Below are 23,448 nucleotides of genomic sequence, written 5' to 3'. Positions count from 1 at the left end.
AGAGTTTTCTGATGTATTACTGCAACATGGTGTACTGTAAAGATATCTAGATGTTTCTGGGGTACCGTTATGTAGGTATTTAGGGCAGCACAGACTGACCTGACACAAAAAGCCGGGCGCTGTTGCTTTGCCTGGTCTCGCCCGTGTAGCGATGCCGTGTGGTGCAGCGGTAGTTATACAATCCATCCTCATTCTGGACGTCCAGAATATACAAGGCTCCTGTGGTTGTGATGAGAAATCTAGGTCCTGGAAGAGAAAAAGAGAGAGAAAGAAAGGAGGGATTATTCACATAAAAATTACAGGAGCCAATCAGCTCATAGGAAGCTACTGTAGTACGCCATCCAGCTGGAAAAGACACCCGGTCCCGCATAATCCATGGCATTCACAAACAGTACTGAATTATCTAGATAAGTTATATTATACATATCCTTAAACATTTCATACCAAGACCTTTTACCTGAGATAACCTTTACATTTGGCCTCTGCCCTCCCTAGCTCCAGCAATCTATTTGGTCTAAATCTCTGCTACAGCAACCAAATCCTCTTTGGGTGTCACTAGCAGTTCAGTCTGTGCAATAATATTATGTTAATTCTGGGGATCAAACCCGACTGAGTGGGGTTGTCAACATCTATAAGGAATGATACCTTCCTCTCGCAATCATATGCATGCGTTATCCCCAGGAGAGCAGATTGATGTCAAAACTGATCGAAAAAGCAATTTACAGGAGATTGTCTTCACTGTGCTGTGGCGAGCATGCTAAGACAGAGACAGCTTAGTGAGCATTTAGGCCCCAAGGAACACCAGCCAGGGGCAGCTTCAGTTAAAACCAGCTACAGTAGCAGGGCTGTGCCTTGTCTCTGACAACGAGGAAGGTGTCTTTAGATAAAGCCTGATCAAAATGGACTGTAAAACGTCATGCACCATTCTGGCCTGAAATCTACAGAGAATCAATGACAAGTATCAATTGGTAAAAAATACAAAAGGACCGGATAAAGAAATATTTTACCTGCATTTAATATTGGCATATTTAATAATTCATTCATGATCTAATGTTCATACAAATAAATAAAAAATACAAATCCACTATTGAAAGGTAGTAAAAATAAGGAGAGGGAGGAGAGGGAGAAAGAGTCTGCAGCTATTGTAAGAGTTGACCTAGTTAGGATAGACACCAGAGTCCATGGATTTGATATCCTGAAGGGGTTTCTAGCTCCTGATTTAAATGCAGTTGTGTGACGGGCAACCAGCAGTGCGATCTGTAGAGGGAGGGTGGTGTGTGTGTGTGTGTGTGTGTGTGTGTGGTGTGTGTGTGTGTGTGTGTGTGTGTGTGTGTGTGTGTGTGTGTGTGTGTGTGTGTGTGTGTGTGTGTGTGTGTGTGTGTGTGTGTGTGTGTGTGTGTGTGTGTGTGTGTGCATGCGTGCCCTTATCATTGCCAGGCATTTATTTAAAGGTTGAGGAGATCAGATATATCAAAATGATATCTCTTTCATATTGATATTCATAAATGATATGTATGATTTACTTCTTCAATATTCAATATTGTCACAATACATTGTGCAATCAAAGGGAAAATATAAAATGGTGTGATTTGTATCAGAGTATTTGATATCACCAACATAGGCCAATAGCAATTATGTAAAAATAAAAATAAAAAAAGCTTTTTTAAAGGTTCTCCATTTTGATTCTGTCTTTGGTACCCTGCAATCTCACAGTGGAATCCATCTTGTGCGAGACAAAATGGTATTTCTCTCTAGCCGCTGAGCAGCCTGTGTTCTGCAGCAATTTTCTCCCCAAGCACCTCCATGCTCCTCCAGTGTCTTTTAAGCTGTCAGACCTCTGTTATTGTGTTATGACAGACTGAAGAGCAGGAAGAGGGGATGCTAGAGAGAAGACAGAGGCTCAGCAGTCTGCAGCAGAAAATCTAAATGAAAGAAAATCTATTGTCTTTCTCTCTCCTATCTCGCTCTCCTTTCTATTAATCTTTCTCTCTCCTATCTCGCTCTCCTTTCTATTAGTCTTTCTCTCTCCTATCTCGCTCGCCTTTCTATTAGTCTTTCTCTCTCCTATCTCGCTCTCCTTTCTATTAGTCTTTCTCTCTCCTATCTCGCTCTCCTTTCTATTAGACTTTCTCTCTCCTTGCCTCTGACTCCTTCTCCACCATCTGGCTTTTGATTTCACAGTACTCAATACTCTGTCCCTATCAATGTTAGCCTGTATCAGATCCTCCAGACATACAGTACTGTTATACACCGAGTATACACAGAGTATACCAAACATTAGGACCACCTTCCTAATATTGAGTTGGGATGCTGGCCCATGTTGACACCAATGCTTCCCACAGTGGTGACAAGTTGGCTGGATGTCCTTTGAGTGGTGGACCATTCTTGATGCGCACAGGAAACTGTTAATGCTGCGTAAAAAAACGCAGCGTTGCAGTTCTTGACACAAACCGGTGCTCCTGGCACCTACAACCATACCCCATTCAAAGGCACTTAAATATTTTGTCTTGAATGGCACACATACACAATCCATGTCTCAATTGTCTCAAGGTTTAAAAATCCTTATTTAACTGGTCTCCTCCCCTTCATCTACACTGATTGAAGTGGATTTGACATCAATAAGGGGTCATAGCTTTCACCTGGACCTGGTCAGTCTATGTCATGGAAAGAGCAGGCATCCTTAATGTTTTATATACTCAGCATATTTGTATGTATAGATTAAGCTTCTGAACCTGAGGTGAAATCATTGAAACAGGCAGCCTGGTGTTTGTGATAAAGGCAGGGCATCAAAAGAGCCTGGAATGCTGCCCTGCCCTGGTCTTCCCAGCCCAGCCCTGCCGTGCCCAACCCTGCCCTTCCCAGCTCTGTCCAGCCCAGCCCTGCCGTGCCCAACCCTGCCCTTCCCAGCCCTGTCTAGCCCAGCTCAGCCCAGCTCCACACATTCCCTTCCCAGCCCTGCTGATCTGAAGGAGCTAGCTCTCCCTTCGTTCTCCAGAAACACACTTAATCTAATGACCCTCACTTTGCCCGGGACTAAATCGAATTTCTCCCGACTCGCATACTAAGAATGCTAAATAAGACTCACATACGAAGCTGCTAAATAAGACTCGCATTCTAAGAATGCTAAATAAGACTTGCATACTAAGAATGCTAAATAAGACTTGCATACTATGAATGCTAAATAAGACTTGCATACTAAGAATGCTAAATAAGACTTGCATTCTAAGAATGCTAAATAAGACTTGCATACTAAGAATGCTAAATAAGACTTGCATACTAAGAATGCTAAATAAGACTTGCATACTAAGAATGCTAAATAAGACCTGCATACTAAGAATGCTAAATAAGACTTGAATACTAAGAATGCTAAATAAGACTTGCATACTAAGAATGCTAAATAAGACTCACATACTAAGAATGCTAAATAAGACTCACATACTAAGAATGCTAAATAAGACACACATACTAAGAATGCTAAATAAGACACGACTTGTAGATGAGAATGTGCATCCTCCTTTTTAAGGGAAGGGGGTTCTGGCTCCTCTGGTGACTTAGACTGTGTTTCCCAGTTCCATAGAGAGATGACGGATAGGATTATTCTGGCCATGTGGCTTCCCAATGGGCACAGAAATCAATTCTACATCTATTCCACATTGGATCAACGTAATTTCATTTAAATGACATGGAAACAACGTTGATTCAACCAGTGTGTGCCCAGTGGGTTAGCTCTAATCTTATTGGTAGAGTGAATCTACACACAGCTGTGTATTCAACTTCGCCAACAGCTAATGTGTGATAGGGAGACTAAAGCAATATGCTAAGACACAAATACAGATCTGTAGTCAAAGACATGGAAATAGCAGTACAAAATGCTACAATGCCTAAAAGCATTGTCGAAAACCTCAAGGGGAAAAATGTATGAGAAATAGGTGTGGACATTGTAATGACAGCGATCTTGGCTCCGCCTGCTCCTCCACACTCTCTCCTTGTCCTCCTGGACAGGATGTTCTTTTCTGAGGGCATGTTCGGAGTTTAATTGGTGGCTGCTCCGAGGTCAGCGTGCCGGGGATCTGATCTCTAATCTGGTATAATTGAGGTCAGGTCACTGGGCTGCTGACCTCACCATGCAAGGACAGGGAGTCAGGGAGCTCCTCCTCAGCCAATAGCGCAGTAGGGTGGATGCATGGACACCCGGCTGGCTGACAACATGGCTCCATCATGGCTGTCATAGTGTACGTCGGCTACATTTACCAACAGCCCAGTCCTCACACCCTGGATAATATAAAACATACTCTGCCCTCTCTCTGGACCTTCCTCTCCTTCATCCATCGCTCAGTCCCTCATCCCATTTTAACATCCTTCCCACTTCTTTCTGTCCTCTCTCTGTCCTCTGTCTGTCCTCTTTCTGTCCTCTCTCCCTATTCAGCTACATGTACAGTATGTGTCTTGATTCCTGTTATTTGAGGTTAGAGGGGTTTGCAAGCCATACTGTATATATAATAATCCTATCTCTTCCAGTACACAGAGCCCAGCCCGCTAGACAGCTGGCCCAGCCACACCACACCGACCCACGTGTAGGGTAGGGACTCAGCGCACTGTGGAGCGTTAATAATGAATGTGTGTGGAAGGGTGACGAAGCGTGTCACCATCTCCCCTCTTCTCCTTTGTGCTACATCAAAACACCACTTAAGGACACATAGTAACTCCTTTGATCCGTCACTCAACCCTAATCCTCTCAAAGATCAAAGATCTGTAAAATCAAGAAGTGATTTTAGAGGAATTATTTGATGGCTTGTTGTGATTGGCCTGTAAAGAAAGCATCCTCCATTTTGCAATGAGTGACTGGTGTTATTTACCTCTCCTCAGTAAATTAAAGATGCCTTTTTACTCATCATAAATCATTCAGGTGGGTTGAATCAATCCATGCAAAAAATGCCCAGCTGTCATGAGATGAACTATGCATATTTAAACACAAATCTTACATGTGAAATATGTCATTTGAATAAATCATGCAGAGTTGTTTTCTACTCTCTTTAGTTTTGATCAAAGTTCTGGTTTGAACCTGTGATTCAGGACTATATTTGAAGGATAGGACTTTATCTGAAATAGCATATAGAATGAATGTACAGTATTTTACAGAAGAAAACCTCTTAAAATAGCAAACAAAAGCATATGCTATACAGTAGGTCTGATATGCTAGTACCAATTATGGCTAGATTATACAACAATAAAAAACATTTCAGTGAGCACTATTGGCACATATCCCAGTGGACTCTTGAAGAGGTTGACCTCCCAGCCTTGCTCACTACACGATGAGAGACAGGCGGCAATTAAAATGCTAGTTTGGATTGTGAAGGAGCGCATAAAAAAATTCTGGTAGCCACTAACACATATGTGTAGTAGAGTGTAGTAGAGTATAGAATGACCTGTACAGTACCTAAACACAACCAACAATGGTTGTCCTGAATTCGCTTGAATTAGCTTTACACATCAATAACTGACTGAACTGAACAAAAGTTCAAATGCAGCTTGTTAGTATTTCAAACTCCTTCTTCAAGTTCTGATATCAATGAGCCTTCAACCCGTATTAGTAATACAAGGCCTATACAGGAGATTATTGGACTATACTAGCTTCTTCAAAAACATCAACAGAGCTCCAGCCTGCAAAACCTCAGGGACCTGAGTTGTTCAGTACTGTGGATCCTATAAACACACAGCCTTAGGGCTCAGACAGACCAATAGCGTTTGCTGGCTGAGAGTACTTAGCACCTCAATGTAATTTGTGAACCAAGTGTGTACTGATTTTACATGTAGAATCGCATGGGAAAATGTAGGCAGTTTGACGTTCTACAGTGGGTGGTTCCTAAAACACAGTGCGCTGAAAGATCGACAGACGAATGGTAGATGCCCATTCAGTGCGATGTGTGTGTGAGCCTTTAGTTTGAGCCTGGCTGGGCACAGAGACAGCAGGCAGGCAGGGAGCTACTGTATTGTACTTGAATGAATAATTAATCTACCTTCCCTCCAGGTGCTCTCTGCATACCTGGTGCCATTGTGGAGGTGTTCTCCCTACGTGCCATTCCGCGACCACGCACCAACCACCCAACCGCTCTCATCTCCACACGATACTGCATAATGAGGGAGTGCTATTCTTTCTCTCTGACTCCTAGCCTGATGAAAGGTACTCAGAGTTCTCTTTTATTTCTTTCTTCCCTCTGCTCTGACAACAACAGAGGCTCCGTGCTGCTTCCACACAACCAGAAGCCAAGGTCAGTACAGTGCAGAGAGAGAGAGAGAGAGACAGGCTAGCCACCCTTAGATGTACTCTACTACAGCTGGCTCCTTGTATCAGCACCTCTAGCCAACAGTGAGAAAACTGTTGGACTGAACATGGTGGGATTTTAGCTGTGAGGTGCGATTTTTGTACGTGGTTGTAATCTTCTTCATGGCAGTCAGTTATCCCTGAGAGATGCCTGGTGGGCTGGCTAATGTTAGCTTCAGCACAAACAGACAGCACACTGCAAGCAAAACCAATCAACTGGGAGGACAAAGGCTGGTGTTTGCTCCAGCCAGAGACAACAACATTCACACTTCTCTCTGTCAAATGATTACCTCTTGTCTGAAATGTCTTTGTTTTGGAGAGCAACATTCTGTGTAGGCTACAAGAGAGAGGACAGCCAATGCCACAGGAAACCCTGTACGTTTCACATTAAACCAGATAACTAACACCACAGCTTTAAACACTTCCACTGGCACTAAATGTATATTTGACGATGTAGAATATCCACGGATTGTAAAATGAGTAATTACATTTAGCACTCTATTTTCACCAACCAACAGTTCTGTGGGTTTATATGGGCTCTGGGCTAAATAATGTGCCATGAGCAGTCTGCCATCATAACCTTATTATTGGAGCAGCTTAAAAACAGCAATTAACACATTTCCATCCCATCAGACGACACTAATTTGTGAATTTCATTCTCTCTCCATGCAGTCCCCAACCAGAGAGAAACAACAGTATTCTCCACTGAGCTACTGGCAACACCAAATCCACATATATAAAGCTGATGAAATTGCTTATGGTAATTGAGGTTATTTTAAAGCTAGGTTTAAGCTTTAAATTAAACTTTAATGAAATTAAAAGTGAATCATTTTAGGGTTTGTTTTGGCCTCTATTTGGAAAAACAAAAGTGAGGCTGGAAATAAATTGAACCTGCTATAGAAATGTTCATGATGTAGCGTTATTAAATGTTGATTGTATAAAAAAACTTGTGTTTGTCTTTTATTCTGGAAAATAACTACAATATATTCTTAAAGAATTCATACCTTCAGATTAAATCAATGTATTGCTATTATTCAAATTTTAGTCTTACAAAGTTATTGTAATAACTCATAACTCATAATAACTAATAAGTCAAGTCACAGAATACCAATTTTGTCCAAGAAGGGACTGGTGCCCCGTTAATAATTTCATAGTGATAAGCATTCACACTACCTTACAATGCAGTGTCTTTGTAAACAAATTACTGCTCCCACACACAACTGGAAGCCATCATGTGAATTTATTTGACCATGGGAAAAAGCTCCTATCAGGCAGGGGGGGTAATAGACATAGGGCTCAATTCAATGGAACTGCACTGCAGTATTTACAGTAGATTGGAGCTTTTTCCCATGGTCAAATCAATTCACATGATGGTTTTGGGTGCTGATAAAAACCTACTTCTCTTACCAAGTAGACTCCCTTCACAGGGGCTTCCAGTTGTGTGTGGGGGCAGTAATATGTTTACAAAGACACTGCATTGTAAGGTATTGTGAATGCTTATCACTATGAAATTATTAACGGGGCACCAGTATTTCTGTCTGAGTGAGTAGAGTTCTGGACTTAAGGACATTAGTATACGGGTTGTGTACATCAGCCTCCCAGAGATGCAGCTGAATGATAGGCCTAACCATGAGGCTCGACACTGAATCTGAAGCCCTGGCTTTTAATAGGGTCTGTTCTCAGTAATTATGCTGACACAATTTGATCAGTGCAGGCTAAGTATCTTCATCTGAAGGAGATGGGGGGAAATTAACGCTGATGTAATAAGTACCATTTGTCACTATTAAGACGGAGGTGTTGACAACTACTGACGTTGTCAGGGAAACTGTTCTCTCTCTCACTTCCAGCAAGCACCCCATCCCCCCAAAATAATCAGTGGTGGAAAAAGTACCCAATTGTCATACTTGAGTAAAAGTAAAGATACCTTAATAGAAAATGACTCAAGTAAAAGAGAAAGTCACCCAGTAAAATACTACTTGAGTAAAATACACTTAACTATCAAAAGGAAATGTAATTGCTAAAATATCAAAAGTACAAGTAAAAGTATAAATCATTTAAAATTCCTCGTATTAAGCAAACCAGATGGCACCATTTCTTAGTTTTTTATTTATTTATGGATAGCCAGGGCACACTACAACACTCAATCATAATTTACAAATGAAGCATGCGTGTTTAGTGAGTCTGCCAGATCAGAGGCAGAAGGGATGACCAGGGATGTTCTCTTGATAAGTGCATGAATTGGACCATTTTCATGTCCTGCTAAGCATTCAAAATGTAACAAATACTTTTGGGTGCCAGGGAAAATGTATAGAGTAAAATGTAGATTATTTTCTTTAGGAATGTAGTGAAGTAAAAGTAAAAGTTGTAAAAAAAAGTAAAAAGTAAAGTACAGATACCCCGAAAAAACTACTTAAGTAGTACTTTAAAGTATTTTTACTGAAGTACTTTACACAAAAATGGAGTCAAATACTGTACTCTGCAGTAAACACACGCATGCACACATACACACACACATGCAAAATAACCATTATTCCTCAGGGCGCTGTGTATCAGGCAGTCCCCCGTCATGATTGAGAGCTTCTGTATGCTGCCTTGAGCTGCCGTACTTCAACACTGGGGGGTGCAATCACTGCTATACACTGGCCTGGCTAGTATCGGCTTTGGAAATAGTTTGCAATAAACAATGCACGAAGCCCACATGAAACAACATGAAATAGTGGTAATAAATCTGTCAATCGATTACAGCACAGAGGGGAAAAAAGCCATCAAAGTATTGACAATGCATTTCATAAATTATGCATGGTTTGTCAGATCACTGAATCAAATCTTATTTGTCACATGCGCCGAATACAACAGGTGTAGACTTTATTGTGATATGCTAACTTACCAGCCCTTTCCCAACAATGCAGTTAGAAAGTAAGAAAAAATAGCAAAAATAAATAAAAGACGAAATGGTAACGCAATAAAATAGCGAGGCTATATACAAGGAGTACTGGTACCGAGTCAATGTGCATGTAGGTCAGGGTAAAAGTGACTAGGCAATCAAGATATATAATAAACACAGTAGTAGCAGCGTATGTGAAGAGTGTGAAAGTGTATCTAAAGTGCATTTGGAAAGTATTCAGACCCCTTGACTTTCTCCACATTTCGTTATGTTACAGCCTTATTCTAAAATGGATTAAATATATTTTTTTCCTGATTAATCTACACACAATAGCCATTTCTGACAAAGCAACCACAGGTTATTAGAAATTTGGGCAAATTTATTAGAAATAATCTGAAATATCACATTTACATAAGTATTCAGACCCTTTACTCAGTACTTTGCTGAAGCACCTTAGGCAGCGATTACAGCCTCGAGTCTTCTTGGGTATGACACTACAAGCTTGGCACACCTGTATTTGGGGCGTCTCTCCCATTCATCTCTGCAGCTCCTCTCAAGCCCTGTCGGGATGGATGGGAAGCGTCGCTGCACAGCTATTTTCAGGTTTCTCCCGAGATGTTAGATCGGTTCAAGTCCGGGCTCTGGCTGGGCCACTTGTCCCGAAGCAACTCCTGCGTTTTCTTGGCTGTGTGCTTAGGGTCGTTGTCCTGTTGGAATGTGAACCTTCGCCCCAGTCTGAGGTCCTGAGTGCTCTGGAGCAGTTTTCATCAAGGATCTCTCTGTACTTTGCTCCGTTCATCTTTCCCTCGATCCTGACTAGTCTCCCAGTCCCTGCCGCTGAAAAACATCCCCACATCAAGATGCTGTCACCATCATGCTTCACCATAGGGATGGTGCCAGGTTTCCTCCAGATGTGACACTTGGCATTTAGGCCAAAGAGTTAAGTCTTGGTTTCATCAGACCAGAGAATCATGTTTCTCAAGGTCTGAGTATCACGACTCTGGATATGACCCAGATGCACACAGGAGGAGGATGGTTCAGTTGTCAAAATATTTTTTATGACAAAAGGGCAGGTTGAGGGCAGGCAGAGGTTTATAGTCCAAGGCAGAGTAAAAAAGGGACAGGATGGCAGCCAGACTCAGGGTCAGGACAGACAGGAAGGTCAGAACTGGAAAGACTAGAAAACAAGAACTAGAGAGAAGGTAACACACAGAAAACACACTGGGACGACTTGACGAGACAAGACGAACTGTGAATGCAGTTCAAACAGAAAATGCAGGTATTAATACACAGGGGACAATGGGGAGAAATAGGAGACAGCTGGTGGGGGGTGGAGACAAGCACAAGACAGGTGAAACAGATCAGGATGTGACAGTACCCAAACTCCTGGAATCCTATCTGGGCACATACCTGGTTGACCGGGGTGTCGGCGGCGGAACTCAGGGATGAGGGCTGGGTCCAGGATGTTCCTAGAGGGACCCAGCACCTCTCCTCCGGGCCATAACCCTCCCAGTCAACCAGGTACTGGAATCCCCTGCCCCGAGGGGGAACGTTCAGGAGGCACTTCACCGTGTACGCCGGATGGCCGTCGATGAGACGGGATTAGGGGTGGGCCTGGAAACAGGAGACAAAGGGTTGTGAGACAAAGGTTTAATCCTAGACACATGGAAAGTGGGATGTATATACGGAGGGTACGGGGCAACAGAAGACGAACAGCAGAGAGGCTAAAGACTTTAGAGATGGGGAATGGACCAATAAAACTGGTGGACAGCCATACCCTCTGCCCGGGCCGATAGCGGGGAGCCGGGGTCCGGTGGCAATCCACCTGTTTCTGATACCTGGAGATGGTCTTAAGAAGAGCAGACAGGACTCTCTTCCATGTACGCCGACAGCGGTGGACGAACATCTGGACCGAGGGTATGCTGACCTCTTGCTCTGGGAAGAGCAGGGGCTGGTAACCCAAGGAACATTTGGAGGCCGAGAGTCCAGTTGCTGAGCAGGGAAGGGAGTTGCGGGGGTACTCCACCCACACAAGTTGCTGGCTCCAGGTGGTGGGGTTGGCAGAGAAGAAGCAGTGAAGAGTAGTCTCCAGGTCCTGATTGGCTTGCTCCAATTGACTGTTGGACTGGGGATGAAACCTGGAGGATAGACTGGCCGATGACCGAATGAGGGTGCAAAATGCCTTCCAGAACCTGGACAAGAACTGAGGACCCCGATCGGAGACCATGTTGTCCGGATGTCCATGGATCCGGAAGACGTGCTGCACCATAAGCTGGGTTGTCTCCTTGGCTGAGGGAAACCGTACTGCGAGTGACCCTGCCAATGGAGCGTCTGTCCAAAGCGTTGGCGTCCATGGGAATGGAGAGAAGTTGATTGGAGATACCCAGCTCAGATACCAGGGTAGCGTCCATGAAGCAGTCATCAGTCCCAGCGTCAATGAGCACCTGAGATTTTGACCAGTCACCCCAAAACAGGATCGCGTGGAGAGGAATACAAGTAATGGGAGTTTGGAGACTCCCTTTATGGCCCACCAGCGTAACCGTACCTAATGATGAGCCTGGTCTTTTACTGGATAGATGGATATGTAATGTCCTGTAGTACCACAATACAGGCAACTGTTGGAGCTCTGCCTGCGTAAACATTCACTAGGAGACAATGGTCCAAGGTTGAAACCATGGACGAGTGTGGCTGAAAATAAACCTCCTCTCCCTCCTGTGTTCCCGTAGGCGTCCATTGATACTTATAGTCAAGGCTATGAGGGAGTCAAAGTCCATGGGTAACTCCCGGGCTACAAGATCGTCTTTGATTTCCTCCGATAATCCATGAAGGAAGGCGTCGAACAGGGACTCCTGGTTCCAGGCACTCTCGGCAGCCAGTGTGCGAAAGTCTACCGTGTAGTCTGCCACACTGCGGGAGTCTTGACGCAGACAAAGAAGCTTCCAAGCTGCCTGTCTCCCAGACACCGGGAAATCGAACCCCTTCCTTAACTCCACCACAAAATCCTCCAGACTAAGGTAAATGTCGGATTGTTGATCCCACACCGCCGTAGCCCTTCCAGAAATAGTCCTATCAGCATTATAAGATGCACTATCTTTGTCTGATCTGAAGGAAACGAAGAGGGCTGTAGTATAGTGCTCCAGAGAAGGTAAGCATTGCTAGTAGCAAGGTTACTGTGTGCCCGGGAGGTTTCCGTTGTGGCTTGTTCCAGTAATGACTTGAGCATATTGTCACGGCATTCCTCCAAGGTATGGAGTCCCTCCATAAGGTTCTGAAGTAGGTTCTGAAGTAGTTCCTTGTGTCTTCCAATTGTGGCTCCTTGCAGGGGGACAGTGATGTGGAGCTGGTCTGAGTCTGCTGGGTCAGTCGTGGCCAATTCGTACTACCACGATATGACCCAGATGCAGACACAGGAGGCGGATGGTTCGGTTCTCAGTATATTTATTATGACAAAGGGGCAGGCAAAAGGGCAGGTCGAGGGCAGGTCGAGGGCAGGTCGAGGGCAGGCAGAGGTTTGTAGTCCAAGTCAGAGTCAAAAGGGGACAGAACGGGCAGGTAGGCTCAGGGTTAGGCAGAAAAGGTCCGGGAAGACTAGGAAACAAGAACTAGAGAGACGGTAACACACAGAAAACACGCTGGGACGACAAGCGGGCTGTCATGTGTCATTCACTGAGGAGTGACTTCTGTCTGGCCACTATACCATGAAAGCCTGATTGGTGGAGTGCTGCAGAGATTGTTGTCCTTTTGGAAGTTTCTCCCATCTCCACAGAGGAACTCTGGAGCTTTGTTAGAGTGACCATCAGGTTCTTGGTCAAGGCCCTGACCAAGACCCTTCTCCCCCGATTGCTCAATTTTGCCGGGTGGCCAGCTTTAGAAAGAGTCTTGGTGGTTCCAAACTTATTTAATTTAAGAATGATGGAGGCCACTGTGTTCTTGGGGACCTTCAAGGCTGCAAAAATGTTTTGGTACCCTTCCACAGATCTGTGCCTCGACACAATCCTGTTTCTGAGCTCTACGGACAATTCCTTCGACCTCATGGCTTGGTTTTGCCTCTGACATGCACTAAGTGCCAGTATCAACTTGTGGTGGTAATTTGGCAGCTACAAAAATATGGCATATCATGAGGTATTCTAACTCAGGCGAGCAGAACCTGGAGACGTCCTTAATATTAGAGATCGTACACCAGCTGTTGTTAACAAAGACACACACCACCCCCCTTGTGTTTACCCGACGCTGCCGTTCTGTCCTGCCGATGTACAGAACAACCAGATTTATATTTTCCATGTCCTTGTTAAGCCACGACTTGGAGAAACGTAGGATATTACAGTTCTTCAGATGACATTGATCTCAAGAACTTGAACAGGGTTATTCCAGTTTATTCTCCAGTGATTACTGTTCTATTGACGGACGTGCAGAGGCAGTTTATCCACTAGCCGATGTAGTCTTGTGAGGTATCCCACACACCAGCCTCTATAACGCAGTCTCTTCCTTTTTAGAGTGTCGGGATTTGGGCCTGGTCTGGGATGAGCAGTTTGTCCTTCGCCGTCGTCTCATTGAAGTAAAACTCCACATCCAAATCGAGGTTAGTGATCACTGTTCTGATGTCTAGAAGTTATTTTTGGTTATAGGAAACGATGGGGGAAACATTATGTACAAATAAGGTTAAAATCAGCAAAAAACACACAAAATAGCACAATTGGTCAGGAGCCCATAAAACAGCTGCTATTCTTTCCAGCTCCATTATGAGAGCATATATAGTTACTGATGTGTGCACTTTTAAACGTTTGTGGAAAAGGCTGGTTTCACATTAGGTCAATACTGAAGTATGATTGTGATATTGTAGTGTTGCAATACTGCGGACAACTTCTGTATCTTGAAAAAACTAGACTTAAATAGCCCACATTTCTTGTCCCACTTTTAACACATTTAGCCAACAGCTAAAAAAATATCAGCCAACAGCTAAAAATAGATAAATAAATACAAATGATCATATCTATTATCTAATACTGAACAACAATATAGACCAACATAGAAATAGATCTGAGGATATAATTTATCTGAGAGAGAGAGAGGGTGAGGGGGGAAAGAGAGAAGGAGAGAGAAAGAGAAGCGAGAGAGAGAACGAACAAGAGAGAGAATGAGAGAGTGAACAAAAGAGGGAGAGACAGAGAATGCTACAGTAATCAGATGACACACATGGCTTCGTAAGGCTGAGCTCGTTAAACACCCAGGGGCCCAGGGTCCGTCCATCTTAGGGCCCTGTCTCTGTCTGAGGTTTCGTCCCAAATGAGCCCTAGCCAAAAGTAGTACTCTATATAGGGAATAGTGTTTAATTTAGGATGCAGCCCGACACTGCCCCTCCTGCAGAATCTCCTGTTCTGTCATACCTCACAACACTGTACTGATACGGTCATACTCACCATGCCTCTTCTTTGTCCGGCCTCCGGCCTCTCTGCATCCTCTCTTTCCTTTTTCTTCCTCCCTCCTTTTCTCCTAAGCTCTTATGAGTTAGAGTATTATCTTGGTGCTGATGTTTGTGGTAAAGTTCAGTAGGAATGGGAAATCTGTGATCACTTTTGTACACCAACACCCAGAGAGAGATGTGCACTTGGTGATAAAAGAAGCCTTTTCCTCTTTTGTGTGTGAAATTTGACTGGGATGTGAGCATTTTTCGACATGAATACCCAGAAAGATATTGAAACGGATGTGTATCCACAAAACATGTCTGACGTCAAAACCTCAAATCAATGAAATACACCCAATGTGGGTTTTCAGAACACCTTAGCATGCTGATTCTATAAAAGGTAGTGTAGAGTAGGAACTTCCTGTCCATACATATAAGCGCACACGTCTAGCATCCCTCGCTCATTTGCCCCCCCTCTCCCACCCTTAGGGAACCCGCCTCCTACACCCCAACACCCTGCCCCTGCCTCTCCTTTACAGCTGACTGCCCTTCGTCCTTCCAGACCACTCACAGGGACAATTAATGTGGTCCGCCTTGCCTGCTGTACACTAAAATAGCTCTAATGATGCCTCTGTTTCAGGGGAGGAAAATGGGGGTTGGAAAAAAGTCCTGTCATGTTGTGTTGGGGTGACATGAAAGCCTGTGACGTGTGACATTAACCAAAGGTCACATGTGGTCACATTCAGCAGCCATGCAGGCAGAACGCCTCTCTGGGTTACAGTATCAAACCATCAAAAGACAATATTGAAAGCTCAACAGAAAGGGGGGCTTTAAGCTGTGTGACTACATTTGAAACTACAGATGATGAGATGATAATGTTCATAAAGTGATTGCATCAGTGAGGATTTTCTCAAATCTCTGTCCTGTAATGGCATGCCCACACACACACACACACACACACACACACACACACACACACACACACGCCTGACAAGCTGTGATGTATCATCTCAAAGTGCTGTTTTGTCAGGCGTGTGTGTGTTCGTGTGTGTGTGTGTGTGTGTGTCTATGGCCTCAGTCAGCACTTCTGCAGTGTGTAGTGTCTGTCCAGCTGACGTCACACCTGGGGAAAGCAACTCCAACTCTACCAGGCAACCCCTGGCCCTATCCACACAGAAATAGGCAGAAAATACAGCCAGACATTTCCTATCCACAAAGACAGGGAGACATCTACAGCCAGAGAGAATAAATCAAAGGCATTGCATTTTATCTAACTCTCCCAGTGTGTCTTTCTCTCTCTGCCTCTCGATCTCTCTCTTTCCCCTCTCTGTCTTTGTATGTGTGTGGATGTCTCTCTCTCTCCATTTCTCTCTCTCACTCTTCCTCTATCTCTCCACACACTGCATTCACTGTTCCTAATCTCCACCCATGACAGCAATCCTCTTCTCTCTCTCCTCTATCTACCCTTTAGAGTGTCACTGCAGGGCTGGCACTCAGTATGCAATGCTGTGGCCACGTGTCCGAACAATGGCTCATTTCAACCTCAATTTCCCCTGAAATGAATGGCCGCCCACCCCTGCGCACGCTGCATGCCTTTTAATTGGCCCGAGTTAGATTCAAGCCATTAAACCACTGATGTCTACACCTCTCCGCGGCGCCCATTGTCCTTTTTTCCCTGCTGGCAGAACATAAACGTCTTATATCTGGGCCCTCGCGAGCACGCCCCATGAATATTCAGCATTCAGCAGCCTCTCTCGGTTGTCTCGGTTTCAGGCATCACACAACAACACACCCTAGGCTTTTATCCTACATACACTCCTCTTAAACCATCCAGACATTCTTATGCCGCGATGACGTCTGGTAATTTGTCTCTTACTTGCTATTTGATATTAGTTGTATAGATAGAACTGGTTAGAGATGCTGATGAAGCACCTGACAACAATTTGAATCTGCTGCCTACACTACAATATTTTAGTTTCAAAACTATAACTTTTTTTGTATTATTATTATAATTTAACACAGTAAAATATATGTATATGGCTTACCTAATTCCAGAAGAATTCCAAGGTATGCATGGAAAAGAAAAGAAGGGGTTTAATGGGTTCATTTAATACTCCAGCAATTAACCTATAATATCTAGCTGTTGCGATTGTGTAGTCAGCGCTAATCAACAACAGCAATAACTATAACTACTTATTTCTTGTGAACAGTTCGTAATACAGAATGTGAATTAAGTCAAATGGACAAAAACGGTAGGTGCTGTATGAGGTTCCACTGTCTAGATGCATTTGAATATATAATATCTGGAGGCAGGTTCACAAACCGTTACATAGAAGACAGAAAAATAAATAGGTAGCCTAACATTAAACAATTCTTCAGAACCTAAACCCGGCCCTGAGACGATTCAGGGCGCTATAGTATTCAGAGGCAGATGCAGCAATTATCGGTCTGGGTGTCATCCTGGTTAATCAATGTCGGATTGTATTATCATGTGAAAATGAAAGGCATTTTGATCAGAAAAGAAGACAAGACAACAGGTGCAGCAACCCTTAGATTTCTACCCAGCAGCATAGAGACAACATGGTAGAGGAGAGATGAATCTTCAGTTCTGCGACCCCTTTGAAATATTTCACTCCAAAATTCACAATATCCCAAACCCCAGTGGATGTTGTCAGAGATGAAAGAAGGAATGCTCTATCCACATGCTCCCTCGCTCCCTCTCTCTCTCCAGCACAAGAAAAAGGAGAGAATGCTCAAGCAGCCCTCTCTCCAACCATTTTACACTCCTCTCTTTGATCTGCTACAGCATGCCGCCGTCAGAGAGACCATGGATAAACCCCGGGAACGTCTTTGTATTAGAAATTGCATTTCTCCATGAAGCTGACTTGCATGCATTCATTTGCTTCTCTCTCTCTCTCTCTCTCTTTCTCTCTCTCTTTCTCTCCTCTATAAAAACTCTGCTCTTGGCTGGGAGGGTGTTCCTCCTCGTTTAGCTCGTTAGAGCTCGGCGGTAGCCAGCAGGATCAATTACTGGGAATATGCTCTCCTGTCTCGGTATCATTACCCAGCAAAAATATATTAGCTCAGTCTGAGGGGGAAAACAGACGAGGAGTCATTATTACTTGTCTGTATGCTGCTTCTGGAGCATCGTCTGCTGCTAGCTTTTCTCTCTGGCCTCAACACATTTGTTCCTTAACTTCAAATGCTACGCTGTGTTTACTTACTTGATGCCAACGACAGAACCAACACAACGTAGAGATATATTGAATATAAAATGAGTATGGATGCTGCATAACATTTGCTCCAATAGTGAATTATTTTGTTTGTAATCATTCTTGTCAGCAAAGGTCGATATGTCACTGTGAGAAATGATGGCTCTATGTGTCACAATGTGAAAGTCCATGACTGCCATCTCCTTATCTCCCTGTGTTTTTATATAACTTATGCACAGATCTAGGATCAGTTTATCATCCCCAAATCCTAAATTTAACCATTGTGCTGGGAAATGTAAAACCAACCTTAAATTGGTGCCATAGGTGCAACTTTGCTCTGTTTTGATGCATCTCATACAGTATCTCTGGTGATTCCTCATCATCACATATTTAGCAGCCAGACTAGAGGAGGCATGCTACAGGGAGTAACACATCCTCATCACCAGCTGTCTATGAGGAAACCAGTCCCTCTCCCCTTCCTCCCTCCCCCTCTCTCTCCTCCTCACCTCCCTCTCTCCCTCTGCCTCTCTCCTCTTCTCAGTCCTTCCCCAGTGTCTGACTGCCTGAGATGGGTACAGCGAGCTGTATTCTGTAATGTGAGATTATGATACAAATTAGAACTCCTTAATCTGTTATGGAAGCCACCCAATATGGCATCATGTCTTCTGCCAAGGCATGAATAACCCAGCAAACTTCACTGGGAGGAGTCTTTGAGCAGATTTGACATGAGAAGAACATCACCTCACCAAAACCCAACATGATTTAATCTATGGGATGATGGTGATTGGCTGTGGAGGGTCCATTCATGAATTTGTGTTTCGGTCCACAAGCAGGAGGCCTCCTCCAGAGCTCTGGGCCTCCACAGTTGGTCTAATGCAACATTTACTGTTAAGGGATCATCCTCAGATCAGAGCTAGTGACTGCATGAACAATGCCCAGCTGTTGCGTAAATTGTCAAAGTACTGCATGACAACAAACATACAGCCAGCAGCTGAAGTGGTGGGGAGTGAATAGGAGCTCCCTGTAATCATTTAAGGCCTCAAATCAATCAATAAATCAAATAAACCAATCACAATTATTTTATAAAGATCTTTTTATGATGTTGATGAGAGCATTAAGTGTAGGTAATAATCTCATTCATGTCCAATAGGGCGGAGCACAATTGGCCCAGCGTCGTCCGGGTTAGGGGATGGTTTGGTTGGGTTAGGCTGCAATTGTAAAATACGAATTTGTTCTTTAACTGACTTGCCAAGTTAAATAAAGGTTAAATGTCTGACGTACAGTATATACAGTACAGAGAGGCAATCCTGATGACTTGAGTAAGGTTGCAAAGGGAGGTTATTTAACTGGTAACTTTTGAAGTTTACCAGGAACCCACAGGGCTCCAGACTAGAGGTCGACTGATTAATCGGAATGGCCGATTAATTAGGGCTGATTTCAAGTTTTCATAAGAATCAGAAATCGGTATTTTTGGGTGCCGATTTTGCCGATTTAAAAAAAAACATTTTTTATTTACTTTTTAGTTTATTTAACCTGTTGTGACTAGGGGGCAGTATTTTCATTTTTGGAAAAATAACGTTCCCAAAGTAAACGGGATATTTTGTCTGGACCAGATGCTAGAATATGCATATAATTAACAGCTTAGGTATCACGACTTCTGCCGAAGTCGTTGCCTCTCCTTGTTCGGGTGGTGCTCGGCGTTCGACGTCACCGGTCTTCTAGCCATTGGTTTTGTCTTGTCTTCCCACACACCTGTTTTCAATCCCATTCATTACCTGTTGTGTATTTAACCCTCTGTTTCCCCTCATGTCTTTGTCAGAGATTGTTTTATTGTCAGTGTTGTTTATTTGTTGTGTTGGTGCGCGACGGGTCCTCGTACCCATGTTTGATCATGTCTGTACTGTAAGTGTTATGGAGCATGTTCCATGGACATTTATTAAAAGACTCCATTTACACTCCATTTTGACTCTCCTGCGCCTGACTTCCCTCCTTTTTTAAAACATTTATTTTTTATTTTTTATTTTATTTAACTAGGCAAGTCAGTTAAGAAAACATTCTTATTTTCAATGACGGCCTAGGAACGGTGGGTTAACTGCCTTGTTCAGGGGCAGAACAAACCATTTTCACCTTGTCAGTTCGGGGGATCCAACTTTGCAACCTTACAGTTAACTAGTCCAACGCTAAAACCACCTGCCTCTCATTGCACTCCACAAGGAGACTGCCTGTTACGCGAATGCAGTAGAAGCCAAGGTAAGTTGCTAGCTAGCATTAAACTTATCTTATAAAAAACAATCAATCAATCATAATCACTAGTTATAACTACACATGGTTGATGATATTACTAGTTTATCTAGCGTGTCCTGCTTTGCATATAATCGATGCAACGCTGGGGGATGATTTAACAAAAGCGCATTTGCGAAAAATGCATAATCGTTGGACGACTGTACCTAACCATAAACACCAAATGCCTTTCTTAAAATCAATACACAGAAGTAGAAGTATATATTTTTAAACCTGCATATTTAGCTAAAAGAAATCCAGATTAGCAGGCAATATTAACCAGGTGAAATTGTGTCACTTCTCTTGCGTTCATTGCATGCAGAGTCAGGGTATATGCAACAGTTTGGGCAGCCTGGCTCATTGAGAACTAATTTGCCTGAATTTTTTGTAATTATTGTCACGCCCTGGTCTTAGTATTTTGTGTTTTCTTTATTTATTTGGTCAGGCCAGGGTGTGACATGGGTTTATTTTGTGGTGTGTTTGTGTATTGGTTTTTTTTCATAGGTTTTGGGATTGTGGCTTAGTGGGGTGTTCTAGCAAAGTCTATGGTTGCCTGAGGCGGTTCTCAATCAGAGGCAGGTGATTCTCGTTGTCTCTGATTGGGAACCATATTTAGGCAGCCATATTCTTTGAGTGTTTCGTGGGTGATTGTTCCTGTCTCTGTGTTATTGTCTCCAGATAGGCTGTATAGGTTTTCACGTTCCGTTTGTTGTTTTTGTATTGTCGTGTTTATTCGTCATTAAACATGTATCGTATTAACCACGCTGCATTTTGGTTCGACTCTCTTTCGACGGAAGAAAACCGTAACAGAATCACCCACCACAAGACCAAGCGGCGTGGTGACAGGCAGCGACAGCAACAGCAGCGAAAAGAGGAATGGACATGGGAAGACGTTTTGGATGGCAAGGGTTGTTACACTTGGGCGGAGATACTGGCTGGAAGAGATCGCCTCCCATGGGAACAGGTGGAGTCACTTAGGAGAGCAGAGGCAGCCGGAGATAGGAGCCGGCGATACGAGGGAACACGGTTGGCAAGGAAGCCCGAGAGTCAGCCCCAAAAATGTCTTGGGGGGGGCTCAGGGAGAGTGTGGCAGAGTCAGGGTTCAGACCTGAGCCAACTCCCCCTGTTTATCGTGAGGAGCAGCGATCACAGGACTTCTGGACTTGGGAGGAGATATTGGACGGAAAAGGACCCTGGGCACAGCCTGGAGAATATCGCCGCCCCAAAGAAGAACTGGAGGCGGCGAAAGCGGAGAGGCGCTGGTATGAAGAGGCAGCAGGGCGACGCGGATGGAAGCCCGAGTCAGCCCCAAAAACTTATTGGGGGGGGGGCTCACAGGGAGTATGGCTACGCCAGGTAGGAGACCTGCGCTATAACTTCCTGTGCTTACCGGGGGGCTAAAGAGACCGGGCAGGCACCGTGTTATGCTATGGAGCGCACGGTGTCTCCAGTGCGGGTGCATAGCCCGGTGCGGAACATACCAGCTCTTCGTATTGGCCGGGCTAGAGTGGGCATCGAGCCAGATAAGGTTGGGCAGGCTCGGTGCTCAAGAGCTCCAGTGCGCCTGCACGGTCCGGTCTATCCAGTGCCACACACCAGTCCTCCGGTGGCAGCTCCCCGCACCAGGCTTCCTGTGCGTGTCCTCGGCCCAGTACCACCAGTGCCAGCACCACGCAACAGGCCTTCAGTGCGCCTCGCCTGTTTAGCGCTGCCAGAGCCTTCCTCCTCTCCAGCGCTGCCGGAGTCTCCCGCCTGTTTAGCGCTGGCAGAGCCTTCCTCCTCTCCAGCGCTGCCGGAGTCTCCCGCCTGTCTAGCGCTGCCGGAGTCTCCCGCCTGTCTAGCGCTGCCAGAGCCTTCCTTCTCTCCAGCGCTGCCGGAGTCTCCTGCCTGTTCAGCGCAGCCAGAGCTGCTAATCTGCATGGAGAAGCCAGAGCGGCCAGTCTGCATGGAGCAGCCAGAGTTTCCAGTCTGCATGGAGCAGCCAGAGTTTCCAGTCTGCATGGAGCAACCAGAGCTGCCAGTCTGCATGGAGCAGCCAGAGCTGCCAGTCTGCATGGAGCAGCCAGAGCTGCCAGTCTGCACGGAGCAGCCAGAGCTGTCAGTCTGCACGGAGCAGCCAGAGCTGCCAGTCTGCACGGAGCAGCCAGAGCTGCCAGTCTGCACGGAGCAGCCAGAGCTGCCAGTCTGCATGGAGCAGCCAGAGCTGCCAGTCTGCATGGAGCAGCCAGAGCTGCCAGTCTGCATGGAGCAGCCAGAGCTGCCAGTCTGCATGGAGCAGCCTGGCTGCCAGCCTGCATGGAGCAGCCAGAGCTGCCTGTCTGCATGGAGCAGCCAGAGCAGCTAGAGCTGCCAGTCAGCCAGGATCTTCCAGATCCGCCAGTCAGCCAGGATCCGCCAGTCAGCCAGGATCTTCCAGATCCGCCATTCAGCCAGGATCCACCATTCAGCCAGGATCCGCCATTCAGCCAGGATCCGCCAGTCAGCCAGGATCTGCCGGAACTGCCAGTCGCAAACTACCTGCCTGAGCTTCCTCTCAGTACTGGGCTTCCTCTCAGTACTGGGCTTCCCCTCAGTGCTGGGCTTCCCCTCAGTGCTGAGCTTCCCTTCAGTGCTGAGCTTCCCCTCAGTGCTGAGCTTCCCCTCAGTCCCGAGCTACACCTCAGTCCCGAGCTACCCCTCAGTCCCGAGCTTCCCCTCAGTCCCGAGCTTCCCCTCAGTCCCGAGCTTCCCCTCAGTCCCGAGCTTCTACCTCAGTCCCGAGCTGCCCCTCAGTCCAGTGGGGTCCTTGGTGAGGGTTATTAGGCCAAGGTCGGCGGCGAGGGTCGCCAATCAAAGGACGCGTTACAGGGGGACTAAGACTTGGTTGGAGTGGGGTCCACGTCCCGAGCCGGAGCCGCCACCGTGGACAGACGCCCACCCGGACCCTCCCCTATGGGTTTTAGTGTGCGGCCGGGAGTCCGCACCTTGGGGGGGGGTTCTGTCACGCCCTGGTCTTAGTATTTTGTGTTTTCTTTATTTATTTGGTCAGGTCAGGGTGTGACATGGGTTTATTTTGTGGTGTGTTTGTGTATTGGTTTTTTTTCGTAGGTTTTGGGATTGTGGCTTAGTGGGGTGTTCTAGCAAAGTCTATGGTTGCCTGAGGCGGTTCTCAATCAGAGGCAGGTGATTCTCTTTGTCTCGTAACCGTAACAATTATGACATAACATTGAAGGTTGTGCAATGTAATAGGAATATTTAGACTTAGGGATGCCACCCGTTAGAGAAAATACCGAACGGTTCCGTATTTGACTGAAATAATAATGTTTTGTTTTCGAAATTATAGTTTCCGGAGTTGACCATATTAATGACC

General features: G+C 45.1%; 1 protein-coding gene across 3 annotated transcripts in view; it reads right to left on the bottom strand.

The window, feature by feature from the left end:
- dscamb (Down syndrome cell adhesion molecule b) overlaps positions 1-23,448 on the bottom strand; it is a 129,175-nt gene that overhangs the window by 45,621 nt on the left and 60,106 nt on the right. For all 3 annotated transcript variants that reach the window (XM_042297455.1, XM_024445297.2, XM_042297456.1), the window contains one exon: positions 100-246. In XM_042297455.1, the coding sequence (XP_042153389.1) occupies positions 100-246 (147 nt within the window). The remainder of the gene's footprint in view (positions 1-99; positions 247-23,448) is intronic.

Source organism: Oncorhynchus tshawytscha, linkage group LG14, assembly GCF_018296145.1.
Source record: "Oncorhynchus tshawytscha isolate Ot180627B linkage group LG14, Otsh_v2.0, whole genome shotgun sequence".
Lineage (NCBI taxonomy): Eukaryota > Metazoa > Chordata > Actinopteri > Salmoniformes > Salmonidae > Oncorhynchus > Oncorhynchus tshawytscha.
Note: the sequence above shows the minus strand (reverse complement) of the source record. Positions and strands in the feature narration are given on the sequence as shown.